Below are 18033 nucleotides of genomic sequence, written 5' to 3'. Positions count from 1 at the left end.
CATACAGTCATTAAGGTTGGAAAAGACCTCTAGGACCATCAAGTCCAACTGCCAACCCAACACCCCCAGGCCTCCTAAACCATGTCCCCAGGTGCCACGTCTGCATGGTGTTTGAACCCCCCCAGGGACGGTGACTCCCCCACCTCCCTGGGCAGCCTGTGCCAGGGCCTGACCGCTCTGGCAGGGAAGGCATTTTCCCTCATCTCCAACCTAAACCTCCCCTGACGCAGCCTGAGGCCGTTCCCTCTCGTCCTGTCCCTGGTGACTTGGGAGCAGAGACCGACCCCCCCCCTCACTCCAGCCCCTCTCAGGCAGCTGCAGAGAGCGGTAAGGTGCCCTCCATACGGCTCAGGGAGGCAGTCCCCAAAGCGGTGGCCTCCGAGCACGCCTTGGGGACCGGCCCTCATAGCTGGGACAGCCTCGGCCTTCCCCAAGGGGCTGCAGTGGGGGGCGAGTCGTAGGGAGGAGGGTTAGGCCCCAGGCCGGCCCCGCGCTGCCACGGAGGGAGGGCCGTGGGGCGCAGGCCGTGGTGGCAGGCTGTGGGGTGGTTGTGTGTGGGGCACAGGCTGTATGTGGGGTGGCAGGCTGTGGGGCCGTCAGAACCACCCCGCGGTGAGGGGGTGGAGGAGGCCTCGCTATCTGCATATGCAAGTGCTATGCAAAGCAGCCCCCCGCGCGGCCCGGTCCGACTGGGCCTACTGCGGTCTGTCCTTTCAGCCCCCGCCTGCGTTGCCACAGTTACCTGGCGTGTCAATCAGCCTGCCTTCTCCCGCCCCGGCCAGGCAGCCGCCGCACATCATTGGGCAGCTGTCGCGTCATTTTCTTCCGGAAGGAAAACCATAGGCCAGCGCTGCCGCATATCGGCCCGCCCCGCCTTAATCCCCGCCCCTCCCCCAGTTCTCGCACTCGATTGGCCATCCGCCCTTGTCAATATTCGCCACCGATTGTGGGGGGCGGTCCCCTTCGCCAATCCCCGCCTTCCATTGGCGTAACCCCCCGTCGCTCTGTGCGGCGGCGGGTGCGGATTGGGGACCACATCAGTGTTGGCTCCGCCCCCGTGTCCCGCCACCGACGCAGGCGCGGTGCAAGCGGAGGCTGCGGCGGCGGCGCCCGTGAGGAGCGGCGCGGGGCGGCCGTGAGAGGACGGGGACGGGCCCGGGGCGGGCGGCCGTGAGGGCGGCCCATGGGGCCGGGGCGCACTGCCCATGGAGCCGCTGCGCAACGGCGGCGGCACGGAGGAGCAGCAGCAGCAGCAGCAGCCGCCGCCGCCGCGGCGGCGCGGGGCGGGGGCGGACGGCGGCCCCCCGCGGCGGCGGAGCGCCGGGGCGGCGGGCGCTGAGGGCGCGGCGGGGCCGGAGCCCCACGATCGGGGCGGGCCGGCGGGGCGGCAGCGGCGTGACTCGGTCCGCAAGGCCCGGCCGCGTAAGTGCGGGGGGGGTGGGAGGGGCGGGCCGTGTGGTGATGGAGGGCGGGAGGGGAGGGGCGTATGGAAATGAGTGGGGGGGCGTGTCGTGTGCCGGAGGGTGGGGGCGGGGCGTATGGTGATTGAGCTGTGATGGGTGTGGTGTGTGCTGATGGGCGGAGCTGCGGGCGTAGGGGCGGGGCCAAGCGGGGTGGGGCTGGGTGAAGGGGGGCGGCAGTGGAGGGGGATGCAGCATGGGAAGTAGAATGGAGGGATGGATGTGGGATGGAAGGAGGGATAGATGTGGGATGAGGGAGGGATGCAGGATGGAAGGCAGGCTGTGGGGTAGTGGGACAGCAGGCTGGGGTGGGGAGGTGGGCCCAGCACCCGGGGGCATAGCAGGGCAGCAATGGCCCCTGCAGGATCTGGGGGAGACTGGGGGGCAGGAGGGCCCTGGCCTGTTGGGGCTGGGTGCAGTGCTCGGGTCAGGGACCTTGGGCCGGAGTGGGAGAGGGAAGGTCATCAGTGAGGAGGAGGAGGCAGAAGGACAGGCAGAGGGGCTGGGGTGTGCGGGCAGAGCCAGGGGTGAACGTCATGCAGCTGGACTGGGGACATCTAGGAGAAGAGCATCAGCAAGAGAAGGGTGTGAATTCTGGAAGGGGAGAACCCCACGGGTTTGGCAGGGGTCGGGCACAGAGCGAAACAGGCTTTGTGAGGCAAAACCCATCACCTGAGCCACGTTTTGAAGCAGGAAGCGGCCCTTGGAGCAGGTGAGGTGCAAAATGGAGGGCAGCCTTCATCTTGGCAGCAGCAGCAGCCAGCAGCTTCCTTCATTCCCGCTGGAAGCGAGTGTTTCCCCACTCGTGCCAGAGCCCTTCCTTGTGGAAGGAACTTGCCGTGCCCTGAAAATGAAGTAGCGTCAGTGTAGTTCCCTGTTACCTGCACAGCCGTTGAAAGGACGTCAGCAGATGAGTCCAGGCTGAAAACAGGGATAAGAATTGTCCTGCGTCTCATCACAGGGCTCACTCTGTTGGCCGGCAGCGCCGAGGCGTTATTGCTGCCATATTAACGTAAAGCTTTAAATGGTGTTCGTTCTCCTTTTCTGGTCACTGGTAAAAAAGGGAGGCTTCTTTTTCGCCCTTTCTTAGTGTGAAAAATAAGAATTATATCCTAAAAGACTTGCAGAGGCGTTAGCTGAACTGGATGCTGCTTGTGTGGCTCCTTTCAGGCAAGCACAGCTCAACACCGCTAACATGGCGTCAGCATAGCCGTATGTCCTCTTCACCTCCCCCTTCTGTCATCCCCAGGTTGCGGGAGATCACCGGGGCGATCCCACACTGGGACACGGTCATAAAGTTAGCATCAAGTGGCCAAGGTGATGGCGGGGTCTTTGCTTGCCAAAGAATTAACGGTGTGAAGGAGAAATGAGTAGCAGAGCGCAGCGGCACAAGCAGTGGTGGGTGGCCCTGCGGTTTGGGTGTGGCAAAACTGACTTCGTGAGAGCCCGCTCGTGTGGCTCCTGTTTGGAGGAAATTGCAGCACAACCTACTGGTGATTAACCACCGCGGGGTGGTTAATTAGAGATGGGCTAGTTAATAGGTTGTGGTCACCTGGAGGGAAACGGAGGAGATGAAAATGGGGGGTGGACACAGGGAGCTGTGCCTTGGGTGACCGTACCCCTCTGCCTCGCTCCAGGGCAGTTTCCGTGTCTTCTGTGGAAAACGTTGATTAAAGTTGGCTGTTGAGGTGCTGGTGTGTTGCAGTAAAGTTAAAAGCAGAGACCAGTGTGGGATGTGTTCAGGGAAAGAGGAGTTCCGGCAGCTTCTGAGGCGGGATTTAAATCTGGTCTGGTGGGTCGGCAGGGTGCGGTTTGCGATTGCAGCGCAGCCTGTCTCTCCTAAATGATTTTTTTTTTGTGATAATTGGAAGAGAAACATGCCGGAGCAAGTATATCCCTTAACAGGGATGATGTCTGGCATCAGAGTAAATTATGTTTGAGGTTAAAATGCTCAATCCCACCTTAAGGAAGATCGGAGCTGGGTGGCCTCGAGCCTTTCCCCGGCACAGGAGGGTTTCTGCAGGCTGCTGTTCAGGCTCCCGATGGCATGCCCTCTGTCGCTGTCTGGCCGCCCTAGCAGCGTGCAGCAAGGGTTTGCGTGGCTGTGGCCATCAGAGAGGCTCTGAGGTGGAGGGGAGTTAGGTCGGCACAGCGCGGGTAAGCCAAGCCGCGTGCTGTCCTGCATCTCGGGCTGTTAAATGGTTCTTGGTTTCTCGTTTCGTGGAAGTAAAGAGCTTTGTCGCAGGCACCGTGGCTTTCAGCGTGCCGCAGATACATGGAGGTGAAGTCCAGGGCCCTCCCTGTTGCTCTCAGAAGGGAGCCAGAAGTATCTGTGACCATGCTGTGAAGCGGAGATTTGCTGAGGTTCCTGCCTGCTTCGGGGTGTTTTGTGAAGGGGAGCTGCGCAGGACTGTTAGGACAGGCAGAAGCGACAGCGTTGTCAGCTCCAGAGGCAACACAGAATTCCTTTCTGGTAATGAATTATTGGTACCATGGTTGAAACCTACGCTTAAACGTGGGGCTGGAAATGCCCCGGATGAGGTCAGAGGATATTCACGTTTCCATGTACTTTAGGCTAACTGGGATACTCAGCTGCTTGCTGTGGGTGGGTTTGGGTGCCAGGTGTAAAACTGGTGACCAGATGATCATGAGCAGGGGAATAGTTTGCTGTAATGAATCTTCCTTAGGATAAGAGAACTAGGCGAGCAGTTCAGGTCTTCGGCTGCCCCCCTTCACCTGCCCTGTGCTGCTCCACCACTCCCCTGCTCCCTCCTGAGAACCCCTTTCCCTTGGCAAGGTGAGCTCAGGTTATCCCCTGGGTAACAAGGTGTGCTGCTCCTTGCAGTGGCCTCTTTATTCATCCTCTGGGAAATAAACAGCTTGTTTTGGTGCTATTGCTGGCGTCGCCCATGCTGTGTTACTGTTTGACAAGAGGGGAGGTGAGCTGCACAAAGGGTGTCTGTGTATTCATGGATTCCAAAAGAAAAACTCTACCTAAAATGTCAAGAAGAGCTTCCTGCAGGTGGTCTCTAAATACTCGGTATGCACAGTATGCAGGTAGAGGCACAAATAAAATACTGGTCTGGCAGCTCCTTTGCAGTGCAGGATTTACCCTTTGGTTTTTAAATACCTTTTTGTGTTTCAGAATTGTGTATGAAATGTGAATTCCTGGCAGAGCCTGTTTTTAGAGCCGGGAGGATACGTAGGCTTAGTGTTGCTTTACATTAAAGGCTGATGAATACTTTTTTCTTTCCTGAGCTGTAGAATTCCCATCATGGTATAACGCTATTAAAGTGTAAAGTTGACTATTTTAGGTTAAGCTCAAAGAAGCTGCCGTGTGCTCAACTAAATGGTCAGACTTTGTTGCTTCTCCGCAAGCCGATCTTTTTAGCTGCTGGTATAATTGGCTCATAACATCAGGATCGGTCGGAAATACGACTCGAGCTGCCTGTCGTACGAGGAAAACCCACCACAGAGATCATTAATTATATCACCTCTTTCATCTTGACGCTTCTGCAGCTTTCAAAATAAGGCTGTGGAATTTTTTTTTAGTCTGTATAGCGTCCAGTTTTGTAAAGTAATTTACATAACAAATAAAGGAGTTGTATTTTTCTTGCTCTGAAGAGCTTCCAGTCTCTACAAGGGATTTGAAGATCCCCACGAGGGATTGGAGGATGAAGGGAGGGCGGCAGCGTCCTCGAGTGTTTCTGCGCCTGAGGCTGCGCAGCGCTAGCTGGGAGCCCGTGCCTTTGTGCATCCGTCGGTCTGCCCGGTGGAAGCAAGTTTATTTTTAAGGCAAAGTGCTGCGTGTAAATTGTGTGTACAAAAATGCATCTGTAGAACTGCTCTCTAAAAGTAGCTCTGCTAAGGGCCAAGAATGCTTTGTCAGGCCAAAAGATGAAGAATTTTTTTTTCTCGGAGGAGGATTTGCTTGAAGGATGCTCTGTCACCGCTGCTGCCGTGTGGTGCGTGAGGGGAAGGAATTCATAGGGCTTGTCGCTGCCTGCCTGAGTTGCTGAGTCCTGCCACGGTACCGCCAGCTCCTTAAGCTGCCTTCTTTGCACCCTTGCTGCTTTTCACGCTGAATACTGTTGGATTTGGGGTTTTTTTGGTCTTACACAATGTTTGAGAGTGGGGTTAGTGGCTGTCGTCGTGCTAACAAAGCGATACAGAGAGTTTCATTATGGAAAAAGACCATAGAAGGTTTTGAATGGAGAGCAGTTCTGGCTCTCCACAAGAGGATTTCCTGCCTCTTGTACACATCCAGGTACTAGAGAGAGGTCAGGGGTTTCACCGAAGGTGCAGGGCAGGGGGAGAGTCCAGGGGCTGGCGTTGTGGTCCCCTTCCCATGCTCTGTCAACGGGTTCCCCCTTCTCTCCATCCCCCTCTGGCTGCTCAGGGCTCAGAAAGGAGAGAGGCGCGAGGCTCCTGCCCACGCGGAGGGCTCCGGGGCGCAGTGGGGAGGTGCTGGGTCTGCATTTTCTGCCCTGGCCCTTGGAGTTGGCATCTGCTTGTGCTGGTTATTTCAGCAGAAACTTCCGACTGAGAAAAACCAGGCCTCTGGGCTGCCCGAAGGCTCTGGGATGCCACCGGCCCTCGCGCGGCTCTCTTGGAGAGAAAAAAAAACCACTGTAGAGGCTTACGGGGGAGAGCTGTTTGGATGCCTTTCAGCTGCACTGGAGATGCTGGGAAAAAGCAGTGTTTTAAGAGAAATCTCGGGAGCAGATGGTGATGGCGTTCGTCCAGGAGAGCTTCCTCCTTCCCGCCTTCGATGGCGCGGATTTTTCTAGTCTCCAGATATGGAAGAGCTGTTGCTGCCCTGCGTGTTCGTGTTGCCCGACTTCCTGTAAGTGTAAGGAGAAAAACTGGTTCTCCATGTCCTTGAAATAATTTCCTCCTCTTCAAACCCCTTTCCTACAAAAATGGGGTTTTAGGGGAAGTTTTGTCCCTGCCTCAGATTATTGGAGTGTTCTGTGCACATAGAAAATCGTTTACGATATAGTAAAGAAGTACTTAATTTTGAGCGAGCATGTTTCTTCATTGGGTTCTTAACCTGTGGCTGGGATGTATATAATGAGAGATCCATAATTAAGAATCATTTGGTTTAAGTTAATTACCTTAATAGGCTCTCTTTTCGAATTCATCCCTGGTGACTTACGGCAGGTATAGCCGAGCTGTCGGCAGATGGAGAGCACCAGCTGCTCCGTGCGGGTGTGCGGAGCCAGCGCTGCTCGGAGGCCGTGTCCCTGCACGGGGGGTCGGATGCGCTTTGGGGGGCCAGCTGGGACCAAGTGGGGCCGGCGCCAAGCGGAGCCCCGAGCACAGCCTGACCGCAGCTCGCACCAAGCTCTGCGGGCGTCATTCCTGGCAGACATGGCACCTGGGGACATGGTTTAGGAGGCCTGGGGGTGTTGGGCTGGTGGTTGGACTTGCTGATCCCAGAGGTCTTTTCCAGCCTTTATGATTATGTGACCTTTTTTTTGTGACTAGGAAAGCTTCCTAATGGACCCAGTTGGTGATTCTTGTGCCCTGGAATCTGGAAGGTTTGTGTCCCTGAATGTAGCAGTTTGGTGTGTGAGCTTCACAACCAACTTCAAAAGGACCTGGTGTTATTCTGCTGGGCAAATGCACGAGCTGCCAGCTGAGTGCAGCTCTGGAGTGGGAGCCCGCTGGCTCGTGATGCAGCAGCCCGTACGGCATTTTCAGTTGTTTAGCTGGCTTCAGCGGAGCACCCTTTCTTAGTTTTGGGGTGCTTTTCTGCCACACCCTAATGAGGGCATCTCTGAGCCCCCGTCCTCTGCTCTGTCCCTCTTTTTCACCCTTGTGTAGCCTGGCAAAGCAAGGCTGGGGAGAGGGTTCATGTCTCTAAATACGTGTGTGTGGGTGCTTTAAAAAAAAAAAAACCAGAAGTGGAGGCTTCATAATGCAGAAAAAAAAATTGCATGTCCCGGCAGGAGCAAATATATTCCAGAAATGAAAAGGACGTCTCCCAGCAGCAGGGCAGGAGGCATCTGGACCCATTCCTTTTGTCAGAGCAGCGATGACAGAACAGCCAAGTGGTTTTAAGAGTAGGGAATCCGTGACGAGGGAGCCCAGGATGTCAGTGACCGTGATGGGGAGGAGGGGACCTGGCTGAGTAATGGGGGAAGCCTCTCTGCGTTCTTCGCCTAGCTTGCTAGTTTCCTGGCAGGGTTCAAGCAGGATCAAGAAGCGCAGTGAACATGGGGAAAAACTGGTTTTAGCGGTCCTGGGCTTGAACTGGGTGTTTCACTAGAGCAGTTTTTACCGGTTCCAGTCCCTCCTGGGACTGGAGCAGTGACAGGAGGCTCTGGTTTGGCTGCCAATGCCCTATTTTTACCTGTGTGATGCTGATGGTATTTTTATTGCTGCTTCTCTTGATAGCAGGGCACAATCCTTGTTCCAAGCATTTTTCTGTGGTAGGTAGTTGATAAATCTAGGACTTGGATTCAAACACGGACAAAATACTTTGAGGGGCTCCTATTCCACTGTTAACATGGATGACTTATACGTGTTTATGCTCTATTGGAGGTGGCTTTAATATCGCATCGGGGGGCCTGTGTGTGGGTTTTGGGGTGTGAGGTGTTGGGATTATCAGGCGCTGCCCGCTGTGTGGAGGTAGTGTGTCCATCTCCCTCCTGGAGCCATCGTGGTCTCTCTCACTGGCTCAGCTCCTCTTGCCACGCTCCTCCATGACAAAGCCCTTTCTTTTTGGGGTACAGAACTGCTGGAGTTTGTCCTGCCTTTCGCTTCACTTGTACTCAGGGGTCTTGGGCTCCCCCTCTCATGAGGGTGCTCCTCTTGGTCTGGCCTCTCCAGGGCTCTGGATCTCCCCAGGTTGCACGAGTTGGCCCAGGCAGCCAATGTTCCTCTCTCTCAAGGTAACTCTTTCATTCAGCTGTAATAAGGTTTTCTTGAGGGAGCCTTGAAATCAGATACACATGTTAAACTTTCCCCTGCATAAAGCACTCGGTAGGCTTCCCATCCTGAAATGCTGGTGGAGTTGCCAGTCCTGAAATCCATTTAGGAAGTGCGGAATGAGAAGTTGTCCAAAGTCCTTGAATCGCTCCTGCTTTGTACCCCCACCAGGCTGCGGTTCAGGTTCTCTCATTCAGGAGCAGTTATTTCTATGTCTGTTCTTGTTTGAAGTAGATGCGTTGGAAATAGAGGATGAGTGAGATGTGGATGTGCCTCCTAAAAGAGAGCTTGCATCTTCTTGCAGGATTCCTTTTGGTGGTGATTGGGGGTGGCCTCTACTTAAATATCTCGAAATAACTCCATGTTTTAAAACGAACGTGGGTAGCTGATGGCTCCAGGAGCTGTGATGCTCTGACAGGGCCTGCCTTCCTCCCGCTCTGTCAGCAACCAGCTTAACGCACCGAGGAGAGGACGCGCTGCCTTCAAACATGTGCTTGCTTGTCGACTCTGTGGCTTTTCAAAGAGCCTTTCGTCTGGGCGTGAGCTTCCCTCCCGCCCCAGCGCCCTTTTCCTTGCTGTTGAGCTTTCTTAAGTGCTGCCCGTGGGTATTTGGGCATCGCTCTGCGACGGCTTGGTGCTGCTGCAGCCGGGTGGTGGGGCCTCGGCGTGCGCCTCCTGCACCGGGGGGATGCGGGGACGGGGACAGGGATTGGGCTCTCGCTCGTGCCGGGGCTGGCTGCCGCTTCCCGAGCTCAGCCGGAGGGGTGCCAGCTTCCACCCGGCGCAGGAGCGAGGACTTCCTCGGGTCGCATGCTTATCTGTCCGCAGATAAGCCAACACATTTTGCAGAAATAACGGTAGCGTGTTATCGTGCCTGTCTCCAATGTGTAGGGCTTTTACTAAAACCTGGGACCCTCTTCCCAGAGGAACGTTACTAACGTCGGTGCTGCATTCAGGTTTATTTCCTAAACATTCATTTTTTCCTTTTGGAGAAAAAACATGAGGGTTTAATCCTGCTGCCGTAAGCCATAACATGGGGCTTCATTTTTCTCTCTGCTCTGGAACCTGAATATCTTGTTAGCTCCAGCCTATACTTTAGCTCATTAATAATAATATTAATCTATTCCAGTTCTCCGCTCTAATCGCAGATTCCATCTGATCAGGGGTTTCTCTTGATCTTTTCCGAGAAGCTCGTTATCTAATACAGCTGTAAATGTTGCTGGGCCTGACACTAATGCATATTTTGTACCGGGGGGGATTTGACTAATAAAATAATCCAATTAGACATTTGTTTTTGTCTCCCTGGGGCATCTTAGATTGCTTGTCTACCTCAGTTACGTGTTGTAATTAGTTAACATTTGTACATCCCTTTGATGTCAAAGCAGCGGCATTATCCTCGGCTCTGGCTGGGGATCAGAACTTCATAAAAGGAAGAGCTGGGCGTTAAACCCGCGGCAGCGTCCAGCGGGCATAGGGGAGCGTCAGACCTGTGGGGCTGGGCTGCGGGTCGGGCCTTGGGAGCTCCTGAACAGGAGGTTTCTCCAAGGAGGAGCTCAGCCCATGCACAGCCATGCTTGTGAAGGACAGAGCGGACTGCTAGCGTGTTTTTTCTTGGGTTTTCCACTTTAGAAATGACTAGGTCAAACAGGCCTGCACTTGGGAGTCCCCAGAGAGCTGCAGGAGTTATGCCAGCGTGTAAGTATTTTGCTGCAGTATGACAGTACCGAACCCCGTTTCTCTTTCTTTTTTGGTTTTGTTTTCTCTCCTCTCTTTAGTCTTCCCTTGGTTTGGCTTGGACATCGGAGGGACCTTGGTCAAACTTGTTTATTTTGAACCGAAGGACATCACCGCCGAAGAGGAGGAGGAGGAAGTAGAAAATCTCAAAAGCATCCGCAAATACCTGACGTCAAACGTAGCCTATGGATCTACAGGCATTCGGGATGTGCACCTTGAGCTAAAGGACCTTACCCTGTGTGGACGTAAAGGCAATCTGCACTTTATACGCTTTCCTACTCATGACATGCCTGCTTTTATTCAAATGGGAAGCGAAAAACACTTCTCAAGCCTCCATACTACCTTATGTGCCACGGGAGGTGGAGCATACAAATTTGAGCAGGACTTTCGCACAGTATGCATTTTTGGCTTCTATATGATTAGGATCTGGTAGTGACCTGTTTTGGTTTTTTTTTAAAAACAAAGCTTAAAACTAGAAAAATTTCTCTGCAGACTCTAAAACTTCTCTAAGTCTTAGCTTTGGAAGAGCGTACCTAACTCAAATTAATCTTGGTTCAGGAAGCAGCATGTGGAGTCAAGTTCGTGTCTCTGAATTTGGGCACTTTCTTCCCTGAAAGTGCATGTAACGTCCCTGTAACTCTAAAATTATTCACCAGCTGCCGTGGGCTCTTACAAGGCTGCCTCCATATCATTAATCCCTGGTTATGCTGATCTCAGTCTTGTGGCTGTTTTTTCGCATTGCTGTCCTTCACATGCTTGATATTCATTTTATTGTTCCTTTGCTCACGTGGTTTCATTTCTAAGATGCATGTGAGTGAGCCGAGGGAGGTTCAGTCAGATTTGGGGGTAAATTAACCGAAAGGAGGTCAGTAGTTGGGGTTTGGCATCATCATGTGGCTTTTTTAGAAGTTTGATTCTTGTCTGGAGATGAAAAGTGTGTGCGATAAGTACTTTGCTTAACCAGGGCTTGAAAAAAATACACCAAATCAAGAGGCTTTTTGTGCAGTTGAGGCAGTGACATGAGGGGAAAATAATTTCGTAACTTTGTCCGTTTTTCTGGGTGGGTTTTTGGTTGGGTTTTTTTGGGGGCCAACAGTTAAGTCCCTTCTCTTTTTTTTTTTTTTTTTTTTTTTTCTTCTCCTTTTTCATGCTAATGCCTCCGAGCCGGAGCCTGAATTGGGCCCAGGGAAGCTGACGGGAGCCTCTTGGCACCCATCTGTGGACTCAGTTGTGCGTTTCCCCCCTCTGCCATGTCCCGGCACTCGAGGCGCAGCAGCAGTCCTGTGTGTCCTGGGAGGGAGATGGAGCCCTCCAGGGCTCTGGGCTGCTTTATCGTCCCCCACAGGCAGTAATGGGGATGGGGGAACTTAGCTTGCAGGGATCGTGGTTTTCTAGCCCTCAGCATAAGCACTTCACATCCCTAGCTGTTTCTTGAATATTCTTCTTTCTTGGCTTTTTCCCCCCCGCCAGATGGGTGACCTCCAGCTTTGTAAGCTAGATGAACTCGATTGCCTTATTAAAGGAGTTTTGTACATCGATTCGGTTGGATTCAATGGACGTTCAGAGTGTTACTATTTTGAAAACCCGACGGATGCCGAAAGATGCCAGAAGCTCCCGTTCAACTTGGAGAATCCCTATCCTCTCCTTTTGGTGAACATTGGCTCAGGGGTCAGCATTTTGGCTGTGTACTCAAAAGAAAACTATAAACGGGTAACGGGCACCAGGTGAGTGCTGAGAGGGGGTTTAAAAATAAACTCCCAGTTTTATTTCAGAGCCTGGAATGCGTTTCTGCATTGCTGAAGGCGTTTCCAGGGACAAGCCACATAAAGGCGGCGAGCTGAATGGCCGAGCCCCCGCTTGTGCTGTGGTCCCTCGTCTCTGCCAGCACAGGTCCCTCCGGGAAGAGAGAACCTGAATTCCATGTCTCAGTGTCCTTACTGCAGCAGATCTCTTCATTCCTACAGCAGGGCAATGGAAATACCAGCTTCTAAACTGTTCTATGCACCATCAGGGAGGTCCCGTAGTTCGGGATTATTCCAGATACGCTCCCAGTGATCATGTAGACAACCGTTAGCTTTGATCCGAGCAGCAGGGATTTGCATCCTGCCTTCCGAAGGTCCCGTTATTGCGGTGGAAGGGACGCTGGCGCAGCAGGGATTCCCCAGGCAGCAGCCAGACTGCTGCAGCTACCCTTCTCGAAGGCGTCACCCTTGTCCCCAGGCGAAGCCAAATTGCTCTATGGCTTTAAGCTTCCCTGAATTTTCCTGAAAGTTAGCAATAATAGTAAAAACCACACCCCCGCAGTACAGATCTTACTCTTATTATACATCATTATTGGCATGTGTGCCCAGGAGAGTGAACAGGATGTCGTTTTTCCCCCTCAGTTTCGAATAGCTGTGCCCTAATACTCAGTTATCCCTCAGGACCAAGATTTTTTTTCAAGATTAACTTCCCCGAGTGCTGGGAAGAAGGTGGATATCATCAAATGGGTAAATTAGTGTCTCATTTAGAAACATGCCCTCTGCAGAAGGCTATTTGAAGGGAATGGATTAAAAGGGAACCGCTACCCTTCCAAGGTTGCTCTCGCTGAGGGGAGAAGAAGCTGAAGGACTGGGGCAGCCTGAGTTGGCTCCGACGCGAAGCTGAGCAATCCCAGCTTCCAGGGGAGCATGACATCTTTCTTTGCCTCTCCGGAAGCAAGGCAGGTGATTTCATTTTGCTTTCTATTGCAGCCTTGGAGGGGGAACCTTTTTTGGCCTCTGCTGCCTGCTCACCGGCTGCTCCACCTTCGAAGAGGCCCTGGAGATGGCATCCCACGGAGACAGTACCAAAGTGGACAAACTAGTGCGGGACATTTACGGAGGAGACTACGAGCGCTTTGGATTGCCGGGCTGGGCTGTAGCGTCCAGGTAATGGCTGGAGCAATTTTTGTTTCCATGGGAGATTCTGCAAGGGTGAAAGACTGGATTTGTGTCTCTTTGGAGAGCTGACACTGCTCCGTGTGCTGTTCTGTTGTACCAGATCTAAATTACTGATAGGAACTCTTCCAAAAGTTAGAAAGAAATGCTTCAAGATGAATCATAGAGTCACTAAGTTCGGAAAAGACCTCTTGGATCAGCAAGTCCAACCACCAACCCAACACCCCCAGGCCTCCTAAACCATGTCCCCAAGTGCCACGTCTGCACGGTGTTTGAACCCCCCCAGGGACGGTGACTCCCCCACCTCTCTGGGCAGCCTGTGCCAGGGCCTGACCGCTCTGGCAGGGAAGGCATTTTCCCTCATCTCCAACCTAAACCTCCCCTGACGCAGCCTGAGGCCGTTCCCTCTCGTCCTGTCACTGGTGACTTGGGAGCAGAGACCAGCCCCCCCCTCACTCCAGCCCCTCTCAGGCAGCTGCAGAGAGCGAGAAGGGCTCCCCTCAGCCCCCTCTTCTCCAGGCTAAACCCCCCCAGCTCCCCCAGCCGCCCCCCAGCACACTTGTGCTCCAGACCCTACCCCAGCTCCGATGCCCTGCTTTGGTTAAACTAGCAGTTCCCATTTTCTCCTGGAATTCTGATGCAAATGGACCTTTAACCCAAAAATTGTCTTTGCAGCTTTGGGAACATGATGAGCAAGGAGAAGCGGGAATCTGTCAGCAAAGAGGACCTCGCCAAGGCCACGTTGATAACCATCACTAATAACATTGGCTCCATAGCACGGATGTGTGCACTTAATGAGGTATTATGGGGAAATCTGTCCCATCGCTTCCTCTCCGAAGCACCGTGTGCTCCTGTCGCGCAGGATCTCTCTCCCCGCACGCCCTTCTGCAGGTGCGCGCCGGTACTCGTCTTTTCAGCTGTTCAGTCAGTTGCAATCCGCTCGTTTTGGGTTCTGTGGCAGATTCTCTCCCCGGCAGTAGTTTGAGCCAGACGGCCGCGCTGTGAGCAGAAGAGCCGTGAGCGCCTTGGGGCTGGCTCTTGGCCTCGCTAGGTCTCTGCTCAGGCAGGAGGTAACGAGCGTCTCTGCGGCGGTCTGAGGAGCGGTAGGGGTGCGATGAAGTGCGGCTTGCGGACCGCCGAGGGAGCATGAGAGGTGGGCTGTGGGGCGCGGAGGCGTAACACCTGTCCTGAGGTGCTCTTACGAGTTACCCTCCATTTCTTGGTCCGTATCTTTGTGCTTTCAGCTTCTTTACAGTGCTGCCTTGTTGCGTTCATGTCAAGCAGCATTGTACAGGGCTATGAAAGAACAGAGACGTGCTCTTCACTCCATTCTGAGCCCGTCCTGCGGGATGCAGCATCCTCCCAACTCCTGTTCCTGCTGGCAGATTCTCACCACTAACCTTCGTTTACTGCCGAAATTAGGCGAGGCGGGTTATAAACAGCCTTGCCCACAACACAGCGGCCGAGCCCCCGCTCCAGAGCACGCAGCTGGATGCAGAGAGGGTGCGGAATAGTTGGGGGAGGGCGTTAGCTGATGTGGGGGTGGATGGAAAATCGTGGAAGGACGTGAGTGAAGGAGCAGGTTGGGCTTGATCCCGATTCCTCGGTAAGGGGAGGAACTGAGAAATTATTTTCTTGTTGGAGAAGAAGAAAGCTTCTGAGTTCATTGCTTGGCTCGAGAGAGCCAATGTGGAATTGAAAAGTTTGGCTGGAAGTCTCTGATTGAAATCCAAAATATCACTACTTGGTTGGTCTTCCTGTCTTTCAGGATTGTGTCAGTTATGGGTTTCTACATCTTTTTTTTCTTTTTCAGAATAACAGTAGCGAGCCATTCCCCTTTCTTAACGATGAGTCAAAGGCTGGAGCTGGGGGGAGAGAGAGGAGGTTGCACTTGATGATCACTGTTTCTAGCCAGTATAAGGATCTCATAGCTGAAAATCAAGCATTCCATGCAAATTCCTAAGCTAGAAAGGCTGTTCTTAGACCTGTGGATTTCCAGGCAGTGTGGAAGAGCCTGAAACAGAGCCTGTCTTATCCTGCCCTGGCTGGTACCGCTTTCTGATGGAATCGTGGGTGTTTATAGTGTTCTGCAGAACCTGCCTGACACTTTCAGCAGTCACTTAATTCCTTAATTTGTAGAATTGTTTAGGTTGGAAAAGACCTTTAAGATCATTGAGCCCAACCATTAACCCAGCACTGCCAAGTCCAGACTAAACCATGTCCCCAAACACCACATCTACAGTCTTTCAAATACCTCCAGGGACGGTGACTCCCCCACCTCCCTGGGCAGCCTGTGCCAGGGCCTGACCCCTCTGGCAGGGAAGGCATTTTCCCTCATCTCCAACCTAAACCTCCCCTGACGCAGCCTGAGGCCGTTCCCTCTCGCCCTGTCACTGGTGACTTGGGAGCAGAGACCGACCCCCCCCTCACTCCAGCCCCTCTCAGGCAGCTGCAGAGAGCGAGAAGGGCTCCCCTCAGCCCCCTCTTCTCCAGGCTAAACCCCCCCAGCTCCCCCAGCCGCCCCCCAGCACACTTGTGCTCCAGACCCTGCCCCAGCCCCGCTGCCCTTCTCTGGACACGCTCCAGCCCCTCAAGGCCCTTCTTGTCCCCAGGGGCCCAAACCTGAGCCCAGCATTCGAGGTGGGGCCTCCCCTGGACCAAGCACAGCAATATGTTTTGTCCTCCGGCCTGGTCTCTGCCCCAGCACGCTTCCTCAGCATCTCAGCGCACCCCTCCTGATCTCACCTCACTCTTTCAGTCTGTCTCTTGCTGCCGCCAGACCCCGAGCTGACTCGGTGTTGTCTCCTGCTTGCCTGTCACCTCTTTTGGGTCCAGTTTTAAAATTCGAAGTTCAGAGAGCTGCAGATGCGTTACAGCTCTCGGCGGCTCCCATCCCCGCCCCCCCAGGCAGTGATGCCCCGTCGCTGCCAGGAGCAGCTCTTTGGGGTGAGGCAGTTCCTCTGGGTCTCGTTGCTTCAGTGCCGGCTGCTGATTTCCCTCTGCTCTCCGCTGGTGGTTTTTCATCAAGTCTCACTGGAAAATGTAACTGAGAAGCTGCACACGGTGTTTTTAAAAGGCTTTATAAGTGTAACTTTTTTTCTTCTTAGGGTGGGTTTTTCATCGTTGGAAGCAGAAAATGGAATTTAGCCTTAATGTTCCTTTTTTTTTTTTTTCCACCTTAATACTTGCAGAACATTAACCGAGTGGTGTTTGTTGGCAATTTCCTTCGGATCAATACAATTTCAATGAGGCTTCTGGCATACGCTTTGGACTACTGGTCGAAGGGACAGTTAAAAGCACTTTTCTTGGAACATGAGGTGAAATTACTTTTTATTTTGTCTCCTGTCAAAAGAACAAACCTTTGTACGCCCTGGAAGCGGCCGCGTGGAGCCCGCAGCCGTTACAGGCTGCGCAGGAGCCTGCCCGGGCTTTGTTACTCCAGCGCCCACTGTGGGGTCAGTTAGTACCGAGCTCATCTTGCTTCTGACCTTTATGTTAAGCCTAATCACAGCGTAGGTGATTCTGTGCAGCTCCGCGGTCCAACACGGCGCTTGGGGTTAGGATCTGCTCTGTCACATACCTACCTGGGGTTATTTCCTCCCACCGTCCTTTATAAGTTGTTAAAATTAAACCTTACGTGTAACATTCTCATTTTTGTGCCGGGTGCATGCCCGTGGTTGAGTTTTTAAAGGATTCTCCCATCTGTTCGCTCTTCAGGGTTACTTCGGTGCCGTCGGTGCCCTCCTGGAACTCCTGGGTTCAGCCTGACTCACTGCAGATCCGGGACGTCACACCTGCGGAGTCAGGGCCCGTCCCGGCTCACGGAGCCCACGCCTCGCGGAGAAGCCTCCGTTCGCTGACTGTTAAACTAACTGCGGGTGGCCTAATCACGGGAGGCGAGGGCTGAGGCGTTCTGCCTGCCAACAGCTGGAACCGCTCTCCGACGGCAGCACGGGGTTGTTCAAAAGGAGCGTTGATGCAAATGGCCGCCGGCGGCTGCGCCTGGAGCGTCCGTAGGGCGTTCGGTCGCTGGCATCAGACAGCGCAATTCTGATTTTGACAGCGCAAATCACACGCCCGTGTGATGGTGGTGACTTAAGGCGCTGCTCCCTCCGCGGAGATCCCTCTGGGCGCTGAACGCCTGCCCCGTTCGGAGTTCCTAGAGCTCGGCCGCAGCGTTTCCCGCTCCGCGCGCGCAAGGCGTCGCGTTCTCACGCCGCAGCTCGCCTGTGCGGGGGAAGGCCCCGTGGGGCTCCTGCCTCCTCGGGTGCCTGCGGTCGGGCGCCGCTGTGCCCTCGGCGAGGCCGCCTGCCCCTTAATCGCGGTTTCTTGTCTGGGTGCGCTGGAGGTCAAAGGCACAAATCCTGCGTCGCGGGTGGTTCCGATGCCAGCCGTGCCGGGGGGCCTGTCACCTCCATCCCCGAGGTCTGCTAAGAGCAAATCAAGCTGAAATAGCGGGGTTTGATTTGGTGGGGTGTGTTGTGTTTTTTTTTTTTTTCTGTGTTGTAAAACTTTGGCTGCAGATAACTACACCAAAGATATCACCTTTTCCTTCAGTCCTATGCTCGGGATCTTCTCTGTAATGTTCCATATAAAATGGAATGGCAGTTAATGGTCATAATTGCCAGGCCAGTAGTTTCTGGGGGGAACCTCTCCTTCCCATGCTCTTCCCCATTTTTCCCTGCGCGTGCCGCCTCGCGTCCAGCCTGCCAGCTGCGGCCGTCGCCTGGAACCCCCCCCAGGATCTCGGGGTGCGGGTTGAGCCGCGGTTTAGTGCGCACGGAATAAACGCGCTCTGCAGACGGCGGAGGGGCTGAGGGTGGGTGGTGGCTTCACAAAGAAAAGCGGCGCGCCTGTGCTTGGTGGTTTGACCCTCCTTCCTCGCCTCTCCGCGTTGCCTTGCGCGTGGCGGAAGCTCTTCCCAGGCGCGGATCTCGCGTTGCGGGGCGCTCACGCCGTTTTTTATTGCTGTGTAACAGCGTGCC

At 54.0% G+C, this 18033-nt stretch overlaps 1 protein-coding gene across 3 annotated transcripts; it reads left to right on the top strand.

The window, feature by feature from the left end:
• The first annotated feature begins 1124 nt into the window (after positions 1-1124).
• Positions 1125-17669, top strand: PANK2 (pantothenate kinase 2). Of its 3 annotated transcripts, none has more exons than XM_075092207.1 (7): positions 1125-1422; positions 10172-10524; positions 11601-11854; positions 12863-13039; positions 13724-13847; positions 16240-16365; positions 16766-17669. In XM_075092207.1, the coding sequence occupies exons 1-7, from the start codon at positions 1206-1208 to the stop codon at positions 16814-16816; spliced, it is 1302 nt and encodes a 433-aa protein (XP_074948308.1). In that variant the 5' UTR covers positions 1125-1205; the 3' UTR covers positions 16817-17669. The 3 variants fall into 3 exon arrangements, with proteins under 3 accessions (XP_074948308.1, XP_074948310.1, XP_074948309.1); XM_075092209.1 differs by having other exon boundaries at positions 1340-1422; positions 10172-10381; XM_075092208.1 differs by lacking the exon at positions 1125-1422 and adding an exon at positions 6101-6306.
• Positions 17670-18033: the final 364 nt, after the last annotated feature.

This window comes from Phalacrocorax aristotelis, chromosome 4 (assembly GCF_949628215.1).
Source record: "Phalacrocorax aristotelis chromosome 4, bGulAri2.1, whole genome shotgun sequence".
NCBI classification, from domain to species: Eukaryota; Metazoa; Chordata; class Aves; order Suliformes; family Phalacrocoracidae; genus Phalacrocorax; species Phalacrocorax aristotelis.
The sequence above is the reverse complement of the archived record's forward strand: the minus strand, read 5'-3'. Positions and strand labels throughout refer to the sequence as shown.

Bases quoted from the DNA above. Each gene is read 5' to 3' on its own strand.
- PANK2 (XM_075092207.1), top strand. From the start codon at position 1,206: ATGGAGCCGCTGCGCAACGGCGGCGGCACGGAGGAGCAGCAGCAGCAG. The intron at 10,525-11,600 runs GTATGCATTTTT...CCCCCCCGCCAG, and splicing joins TTGAGCAGGACTTTCGCACA to ATGGGTGACCTCCAGCTTTG. The intron at 13,040-13,723 runs GTAATGGCTGGA...TTGTCTTTGCAG, and splicing joins GGCTGGGCTGTAGCGTCCAG to CTTTGGGAACATGATGAGCA.